The sequence below is a fragment of the Salmo trutta genome, chromosome 37, assembly GCF_901001165.1.
Source record: "Salmo trutta chromosome 37, fSalTru1.1, whole genome shotgun sequence".
Classification (NCBI taxonomy): domain Eukaryota; kingdom Metazoa; phylum Chordata; class Actinopteri; order Salmoniformes; family Salmonidae; genus Salmo; species Salmo trutta.
In genome coordinates this window covers 8947067-8957452 of record NC_042993.1, presented here as the reverse complement: position 1 = coordinate 8957452, position 10386 = coordinate 8947067, and the positions used below count along the sequence as shown (strand labels likewise).

The 10386-nt window shown below is 42.0% G+C and overlaps 1 protein-coding gene across 1 annotated transcript in view; it reads right to left on the bottom strand.

Moving 5' to 3' along the window:
* Positions 1-6094, bottom strand: part of LOC115176572 (ephrin type-B receptor 5) — a 39185-nt gene extending 33091 nt beyond the window's left edge. Inside the window, exons 1-4 of the mRNA XM_029736640.1 lie at positions 5905-6094; positions 3333-3605; positions 451-620; positions 1-146 (exon numbers count right to left, since the gene is read on the bottom strand). The exon at positions 1-146 is cut by the window's left edge and continues 150 nt beyond it. Coding sequence (XP_029592500.1) covers positions 1-146; positions 451-620; positions 3333-3605; positions 5905-5919 — 604 coding nt within the window. The 5' untranslated portion in view covers positions 5920-6094. The remainder of the gene's footprint in view (positions 147-450; positions 621-3332; positions 3606-5904) is intronic.
* Between the last annotated feature and the right edge of the window lie 4292 nt (positions 6095-10386).

The window sequence follows — 10386 nt, the reverse complement described above, 5'->3', positions numbered from 1 at the left end:
CAGGGACCAAGGCGGTAGGCTCCGCCCCTGAGGGTGTGGCCGGATAGGAAGCAAGATAGCGATTGGTTGCTGGGCAGCGGCGGTAGAAGATGGACACACCCATGAGAGAGACGCATGCGCCGCTGTCGACGATGGCCAGGACGAATCTAAAACAGGGTTCAAGGGTCATAACATGTTAACTTATTATCAGGCTTGAACTGCACTGTTGGTTAAGGGCTTGTAAGTAAGCGTTTCACGGTAAGGTCTACACCTGTTGTATTCGGCGCATGTGACAAATAAAGTTTAATTTTATTTGAAGGACCACTAGATAGGTGACAGCAAGAGTTTAGGTGAGTTAGTTACCATACACTGTTGCCTACAAAGTGGCAAAGGACTATTTGTCACAAGTGATGAGCATGGTTTGAATATGGACATTTTCATGAATTTGTTTCAAATGTTCTCGTACAGTACCCATTGCGTGTGAGCGGAGCGAAGCTGCGGGTCTTGATGTTGACCCGACGGTAGCGGTCTGGTTGGTACTGGTGAGGCAGGCTGGGCTCCACCTTGGTGAAACTCTTATCTGCTGCTATGGTGTCAATCTTCACCCAGCCTTCCCTCGTGTCCTTCTCTCCACTGGACGGCTGGACAGGGATGGGAAAGGGGGATGGGGAGGAAGAGAGGGAGGAGAGAGAGGGATCATGTAATACATTTCATTGTGGAAATTAAAATGTGAGGGATTAGGGAGAAGGATAAGATAAAGAGTATGTAACAGTTGATTCAAGTATTTAAGAGTATGCAACAGTTAGCTCTGAGGGTAGTCATTGAGTCAAAAACAAACAGTCACGGACCAGTGACAGTCTGTGTTTAAATCTAATCTAATTCTCCCCAGTTTCATTCTCCCCAGGACACAACAAGAGCTCAGCACCCTATCGACTCGGCAAAACAGCTCTGTAACTGCTCTCCTACAAAGCACTGATGTGAGATGAGAAATGTAGTTTATTTAATGAGATTGAGGGGGATGAGAATGAGAGGAATGTTATGGCAAACCAAAGCATAATTGTTTCCTTGCTTTTGGAACACGCTTTGGAACATGCAGAACTACATATTACCAAAATGGAATAATGGGAAATGTAGTCTTTATGCTCTACGTCTTGACAGATGTTTTTAGAAACTATAAATACCATGGGAAGAGACAATTTGTCTTGGCTTAAAATGGCTTAAACTGTTTAGTATTAATATATATACAGTATCAAAAATGTATCAGTTTCACTTCAAATAAAAAGGTTTGACAGCAGTGCCATATACAATTCAAGTCAGTTTTGGATGTCCCAATGCCTTGGCATCAGGTTCATGAACTGACATATAAAACAACAATTGACACATCAATTTGTTCATTTCATTGTAAGCTATTATATAAAATACTTGCTACAAAAAGAATGCTCAATATATGGGCATTGGACAGTCAGCCTTGTGTAGACATGAGGAAACACAATCTATAGAACATATTTTCTGGTACCGTACATCAGTGGTTCGCTTCTGAGTCAGGTCCAGGAATGGTTGTTCTGTCATAACTACAACTACAACCTTATCGATATGGATAATGTAGCTAGTGTGACCATATTGTCAGTGTTAAGCAAGCTATTTATCTTTATTAATGGCAACATCAGTTTATCAAGCCAACTATCTTTATTAATGGCAACGTCAGCTTATCAATGCTATCTAACTTTATTAATGGCAACGTCAGCTTATCAATGCTATCTATCTTTATTAATGGCAACGTCAGCTTATCAATGCTATCTAACTTTATTAATGGCAACGTCAGCTTATCAATGCTATCTATCTTTATTAATGGCAACGTCAGCTTATCAATGCTATCTATCTTTATTAATGGCAACGTCAGCTTATCAATGCTAGCTATCTTTATTAATAGCAACGTGTAAGGGTTGTCGTCGGGGATAGAGGACCAAAACGCAGCAGGAATGTGGATGCTCATCTTGTTATTTATTTTAACATAAAGAGAACACCAAAATAACAAAAACGAAGAACGCACGGACAACAAAACAGTCTTGTTATGCTCACACAGGCAAAACAAGAAACAATCTCCCACAAACACTTAACCAAACACATACCCATATATAGGACTCTCAATCAGAGGCAACGAGAAAGCACCTGCCTCCAATTGAGAGTCCAACCCCCATCAACCTAAACATAGAAATACAACAAACCAGAAAGAACATAGAAATACAAAACATAGAACATAGACCAAAACCTGGAAATTATAAATCAAACACCCTACTACATAAATCCCCACCCCGAACCACATAAACAAAATACCCTCTGCCACGTCCTGACCAAACTACAATAACAAATAACCCTTATACTGGTCAGGACGTGACACAACGTCAGCTCATCAAGCCAACTATCTTTATTAATGGCAACGTCAGCTTATCAATGCTAGCTATCTTTATTAATGGCAACGTCAGCTTATCAATGCTAGCTATCTTTATTAATAGCAACGTCAGCTTATCAATGCTAGCTATCTTTATTAATGGCAACGTCAGCTTATCAATGCTAGCTATCTTTATTAATGGCAACGTCAGCTTATCAATGCTAGCTATCTTTATTAATGAATCATCAGCTCATCAAGCCAACTATCTTTATTAATAGCAATGTCAGCTTATCAATGCTAGCTATCTTTATTATCAGCAACGTCAGCTCATCAAGCCAACTATCTTTATTAATAGCAACGTCAGCTTATCAATGCTAGCTATCTTTATTAATAGCAACGTCAGCTCATCAAGCCAACTATCTTTATTAATAGCAACGTCAGCTTATCAAGCTAGCTATCTTTATTAATAGCAATGTCAGCTTATCAAGCTAGCTATCTTTATTAATAGCAACGTCAGCTCATCAAGCCAACTATCTTTATTAATAGCAACATCAGCTTATCAAGCCAACTATCTTTATTTATAGCAACATCAGCTTATCAATGCTAACTATCTTTATTAATGGCAGCGTCAGCTTATCAAGCTAGTTATCTTTATTAATAGCTACGTCAGCTTATCAATGCTAGCTATCTTTATTAATAGCAACGTCAGCTCATCAAGCCAACTATATTTATTAATAGCAACGTCAGCTTATCAAGCTAGCTATCTTTATTAACAGCAACGTCCACTTAACAAGCTAGCTAAAATCGTATCTGGTTGAAGCATTGTTCCAACCAAAAAGCAAATCAATGAAACAAAGTCTTATTTCTGACATCACAACTAGGAACATGTGTATGTGGCATTACACCTACAATAAGAAGGTGGGATATTAGTGGCATTATGGGAAGTGTAGTCTTTCTGCCCTACCTCTGCATTCCATGTCCTCTCCAGCTCTCTCTGTGAGTCGGCCTGTTTGTAGTAGAGGGTGAGCGTCTCGCGGCAGGAGGGCGAGGGCGAGCGCAGGCTGGCACAGTCCCGCACGGAGAAACGCAGCGTCACAAAGACCCGTGGTGCCGAGAAGCGGAAGAGGAAGGGCGTGGCCAGCCAGTTGTCCTGGAGACGGGGGTTCTGATTGACGTTGCAGACCTCAAAGGTTCGGATGAGTTTCCCCCGGTCATCTAGGACACTCACCTCATCCCACTGAGAGAGAGAGAGAGAGAGAGGGTGAGAGAGGGGGGAAGAGGAGAAGACAGAGAGAGAGTTATTACTTTATGGATCACTGTATGGGACTTTCTAGGTTATCCTAGAGGTTGGATAGGTTAAGTCCAAGAAGCATTGTACTTTTAGCTTGGTGATGAGTCATTATCAGTATCACTGCACCATTTGAAACTCCCTCTTCATCTGTGTATGCTGTGTGTGTTTGAAATGTGATCTCACTTAAAGTGAGAGGAGGAATAAGTAGGAGTAGTTATAAAAACAACAGTACAAAGACTCACAGGCAACACCTTTTTAATATACATTGTAAAACAGTATTAGGACATGAGAGATGTATTCTTCATCATGAAATCTGATCAACTGATAAGTACCAGCCCTAAGAAATCTCTATCTCAAGAAGAAATATCAACACATTGAATAAGGCATATTGCTGTGTTTCCCTTTGACTGAGTTCCTTGTTCACTAAACTCAGTCTGACTTGATGGTAGAGATGATACGTGGAGCTGAGTTATCACCAGGAATATTCGTGCCTGTTGAGAAGAATGGGTATAGTCTCTCAGTAAAGGTGCAGCCAGTGAAAGAGTAGATATGAGACCTGGCCTCCACATCATAAAAGAAAACCTCACCCTCCTCATAATCCACAAAAAACCCCACCTTCTGGGGCTTCTGTCTCAGGGAGAGGTTGACCCAAGGCCCAGCATAAGCCTTGTTGTATTCATTCATATTCCACTGCCCTACAGTCCAGTATCCATCTACAGGACTTGCTGATTCATCACAATCATTCCTGTTGATGGACTCTCTAGCCACTCATAAAACCCACATAGACTTCCCCTTCACCTGCACCTTATAATAGAATCTCCCTGAGGAGAACCTCTTATTCCCTAAAACACAGGCATTATTATCAAACCTCTCTGGGTTGGCAGGGAGATTCTGTTTTATGCTTCCATATCTCACTTGTTTCCGGTCCTCAGACAGGATGAGTTTGGTATTCACTGTATGAGGGTCCAAAGTCACATCCACTGCACACTGCTGTGTCCTCTTCAGATCAGCATCACACAACTTCTTCATCTCTTTATTCAGTATTTTCCAGCTGAGACAGTACTCCTCATAGTCCCCACATACAGACCACTGTGGACACTGATCTCAGACCAGTACTTGGTAGTTGGAAGGGTGGTGCAGATGGATGGAGAGCTCTGGAGGAGGACGAGGTGATCTTAAATATCTGAGAGCTGCTCCAGCTCAGTGCTTCTCATCTGTAACTCAGTGATTTCCTGCTCCAGCTCTTCAATGATTATTTCAGCCTGCTTCTCTGCTGCTTTGCGTTTCTTCTCTATCTCCATAATGACCTCAGCCTGGCTTCTCTCAATGGAGCACACTAAAGCAGTGAAGACCTCCACAGTGTCTGCTATCTCTCTCTTTGTATCTATCTTGCTGAGCTCTACTGTCTGTTTGATCTCCTTAACCTTCAGCAGTCTCTCCTGGATCATCTTCTGAACTTTACTCTTAGTCTTCCCTATCTGAGTCTTCCTCTCTCCATACTCTTCCTCTATGGGAACAGTCTTGTGAGTCTTGTGGTCTGTCTCAGTGCAGAACTGACCCACACACGTCTGGTCTCTCCTACAGAACAGCTCCAGGGGTCTCTCATGCTTCTTACACACCCTGTCTTCCAGGTTCTCCACAGGGTTGATCAGCTTGTGTTTCTTGAAAGATGCCAGTATCTGATGAGGCTCCAGGTGAGTCTCACAGTAAGACTTCAGGGCCTTGTGCTCCCCCTCAGTGCAGACGTCACATGGTACTTCTCCAGGTTTGGCGGGGCTTGTCTGGGCTTGTCCTGGGGTGATGGATGTGGCTTCAACTGGAGCCAACTTCTTGAGCTGAGCAGCCATTTCAGAAATGAAAGTGTTGACACAAAGCTCAGGTCTTCTGCCAGATATCTCTACACATTGGACACTGGCCCAAGTCAATGGTGTCCCAGTATCCTCTGATACAGGCAGTAGTTGTGTCCACATGGGATGGAGACTGGCTCAGTGAACACATCCAGACAGATAGAACACTGGAACTGCTCTTCAGACAGGAGAATACAGGAGGAATCCATAGCTGGAAAAAGACCAAAGAACAAAAAAATATCATGGGCCCTCTGAAATCCTTAATTCTATCTAATTTTCTTCTTTTTAATCATTCTGTTTCATTTCTAGGTGTCAACAATATAGCAACACACTGTCTTATACACTGTTATATCATGTAACAACATAGAAAACAAGTATCACATATTCTATTTGTTCACCTTCTCTCTACTCATCTCAGCGTGTGTTGACTGTTCTTTCTCTTCTTCTGATTAGAAAAAGGGTCAACAGTGACTGGAGGCTACAGGAGGCGCAACTGTGTGGATAGATTATGAGTGTAAAAGATCGATCCTGTTCATAACATTGAGGTTTCCATTAGTTTCACTTTAGCAGTCATTTTACTAAGCCCCTCCCTGCTCAGTATTGTTTACAGAGAGAGAGAGAGAGAGAGAGAGAGAGAGAGAGAGAGAGAGAGAGAGAGAGAGAGAGAGAGAGAGAGAGAGAGAGAGAGAGAGAGAGAGAGAGAGAGAGAGAGAGAGAGAGAAGGCAAAAAGGGCCTTCTATGCCATCAAAAGGAACATAAAACTTGACATACCAATTAGGATCTGGCTAAAAATACTTGAATCAGTTATAGAACCCGTTGCCCTTTATGGTTGTGAGGTCTGGGTTCCGCTCACCAACCAAGAATTCACAAAATGGGATAAACACCAAAGTGAGACTCTGCATGCAGAATTCTGCAAAAATGTCCTCCGTGTACAACGTAAAACACCAAATAATGCATGCAGAGCAGAACTAGGCCGATACTCACTAATTATCAAGATCCAGAAAAGAGATCTTAAATTCTACATCATCCTAAAAGGAAGCGATTTGCAAACCTTCCATATTTTTTATTTAACTAGGCAAGTCAGTTAAGAACAAATTCTTATTTACAATGACAGCCTAGGAACAGTGGGTTAACTACCTTGTTCAAGGGCAGAACAACAGATTTTTATCTTGTCAGCTCAGGGATTTGATCTAGCAAGCTTTTGGTTACTAGCCCACCGCTCTAACCACTAGGCTACCTGCCGCCCCAACCTACTGAGAGTACTCAGTGGCAGAAAACTTGACCACTGTGACTGACCCAAAATGAAGGAAAGCTTGGACTATTTACAGACTCAGTGAGTATAGCCTTTCTATTGAGAAAGGCCGCCGTAGGCAGACTTGGCTCTCAAGAGAAGACAGGCTATGTGCACACTGCCCACAAAATGAGGTGGAAATTGAGCTGCACTTCCTAACATCCTGCCAAATGTATACTACCGCTCAAAAGTTTGGGGTCACTTAGAAATGTTCTTGTTTTTGAAAGAAAAGCACATTTTTTGTCCATTAAAATAACAAAATTGATCAGAAATACAGTGTAGACATTGTTAATGTTCTAAATGACTATTGTAGCTGGAAACAGCTGATCAACTATGGAATATCTACATAGGTCCATTATCAGCAACCATCACTTCTGTGTTCCAATGGCATATTGTGTTAGCAAATCCAAGTTTATAATTTTAAAATGCTAATTGATCATTAGAAAACCCTTTTGCAATTATGTTAGCACAGCTGAAAACTGTTGTTCTGATTAAATAAGCAATAAAACGGGCCTTCTTTAGACTAGCTGAGTACCTGGAGCATCGGCATTTGTGGGTTCAATTACAGGCTCAAAATGGCCAGAAACAAAGACTTTTCATCTGAAACTCATCAGTCTATTCTTGTTCTGAGAAATGAATGCTATTCCATGCAAGAAATTGCTAAGAAAATGAAGATCTTGTACAACGCTGTGTACTTGCATTCTTATCGGCAAACTCAACAGCCTTGGATTCTCAAATGACTGCCTTGCCTGGTTCACCAACTACTTCTTAGATAGAGTTCAGTGTGTCAAATTGGAGGGCCTGTTGACCGGACCTCTGGCAGTCTCTATGGGGGTGCCACAGGGTTCAACTCTCGGGCCGACTGTTTTCTCTGTATACATCAATGATGTCGCTCTTGCTGCTGGTGATTCTCTGATCCACCTCTACGCAGACGACACCATTCTGTATACTTCTGGCCCTTCTTTGGACACTGTGTTAACAAACCTCCAGACGAGCTTCAATGCTATACAACACTCCTTCCGTGGCCTCCAACTGCTCTTAAATGCAAGTAAAACTAAATGCATGCTCTTCAACTGATTGATGCCCACACCCGCTCGCCCGTCCAGCATCATTACTCTGGACGGTTCTGACTTAGAATATGTGGACAACTACAAATACCTAGGTGTCTGGTTAGACTGTAAACTCTCCTTCCAGATTCCCATTAAGCATCTCCAATCCAAAATTAAATCTAGAATCGGCTTCATATTTTGCAACAAAGCATCCTTCACTCATGCTACCAAACATACCCTCGTAAAACTGACTATCCTACCGATCCTCGACTGCGGCGATGTCATTTACAAAATAGCCTCCAACACTCTACTCAGCAAATTGGATGTAGTCTATCACAGTGCCATCCGTTTTGTCACCAAAGCCCAATATACTACCCACCACTGCGACCTGTATGCTCTTGTTGGCTGGCCCTCGCTTCATATTCATCGCCAAACCCACTGGCTCCAGGTCATCTATAAGTCTTTGCTAGGTAAAGCCCCGCCTTATCTCATCTCACTGGTCACCATAGCAGCACCCACCTGTAGCACGTGCTCTTGCAGGTATCTTTCACTGGTCACCCCAGAGCCAACTCCCCCTTTCGCCGCCTTTCCTTCCAGTTCTCTGCTGCCAATGACTGGAATGAAGCTGAAGGATTATAACTCCCTCACTAACTTTAAGCATCAGCTGTCAGAGCAGCTTACCGATCATTGCACCTGTACATAGCCCATCTGTAAATAGCCCACCCAACTACCTCATCCCAATATTGTTATTTATTTTTTTGCTCCTTTGCACCCCAGTATCTCTACTTGCACATTCATCTTCTGCATATCCATCACTCGTGTTTAATTGCTAAATTGTAATTATTTCGCCACTATGGCCTATTTATTGCCTCCTTAATCTTACTACATTTGCACACACTGTATATAGACTTTTCTATTGTGTTATTGACTATATGTTTGTTTATCCCATGTGTAACTCTGTGCTGTTTCTGTCGCACTGCTTTGCTCTATCTTGGCCAAGTCGCAGTTGTAAATGAGAACTTGTTCTCAACTGGCCTAGCTGGTTAAATAAAGGTGAAATAAAAAAAAGTAAAACTACTCCCTTCACAGAACAGAGCAAACTGTCTCTAACCAGAATAGAAAGAGGAGTGGGAGGTCCCGGTGCACAACTGAGCAAGAGGATAAGTACATAAGAGTGACTAGTTTGAGAAACAGACGCCTCACAAGTCCTCAACTGGCAGCTTCATTAAATAGTATCCGCAAAACACCAGTCTCAACATCAACAGTGAAGAGGCAACTCTGGGATGCTGGACTTCTAAGCAGAGTTGCAAGAAAAAGCCATATCTCAGACTGGTCAATAAAAATAAAATGTTAAGATGGGCAAAAGAACACAGACACTGGACAGAGGAACTCTGCCTAGAAGGCCAGCATCCCGGAGTCGCCTTATGTTGGAAGTTGAAAACACTCTAACCTTCATAGATGACCGGGACATCAGTGGAATGGATCTGGCACACGAGACTCAGAATTTACCTGATCTGATCAGCCTTTGAGCTGCTTTCCTTTCTCTGTGAGAAAAACCTGGAAGAACTCTATCCTAACCTTTGGACATCCCTAAGAATTGCTGTCACCCTACCAGTAACAGTAGCATGGGCAGAAAGAATCTTTCAAATGAAAGCTCATCAAAAGCTACCTGAGGTCTTCCGTGTCACAGGAACGTTTGAGTGGTCTGGCCATCATGAGCAGAAATCATGATGTGGGGAAACACATGTCCTATGATGACATCATTGATGATTTTGCCTCAAAAAAGTGCAGAAGAGGAATATTTTGATGATAAGATATTAATTCAAACATTCAAATGTTTACACACTTAGTAACGTTTAAGATTGTATGGTAGATGTGCATTTGTGTAAATGACTATGTGACATACTTTCTCAATTTCTTCCAGACAGTCCAGACAGACTGGTGTCCATGCTGATGCTGAAAATGCCCAGGCTGTAGAGGGAACCAAAGTTAATCATACAGATGTATAGGTTTTATTTGACTATTTTAAGACATATAGCTGCAGCCATAACCTATTGGCTTATGTTTACGTTATTGTCATATAGTTCGTCGTCTGAGGAGGAGAAATCATCGGACAAATATGCAGCGGTTAAGGTCCTCATCTTCTTTTTATTTAGAAGGGAAAAAAATACTCATCAAAAACAAACGACGAAAAACAGTCCCGTAAGGTGCTCAGACTATACGAGGAAACAACCACCCACAAACACAAGTGAAAACAAACACACTTAAATATGGCCTCCAATCAGAGAAAACACCAAACAGCTGCCTCTGATTGGAGGTCATTGACAAAACTAACAGACATAGAAAAACTAGAAAACCCGCATAGAAATAGAAAACATAGAACATCAACCAAAAACCCCGAAACACACTAAACAAACACCCCCTGTCACGCCCTGACCAAACTACAATAACAAACAACCCCTTTTACTGGTCAGGACGTGACAGTTGTATAGACAAAACTAGTTGTATAATATTGTGAGGACTGGACTAATTACCAGGC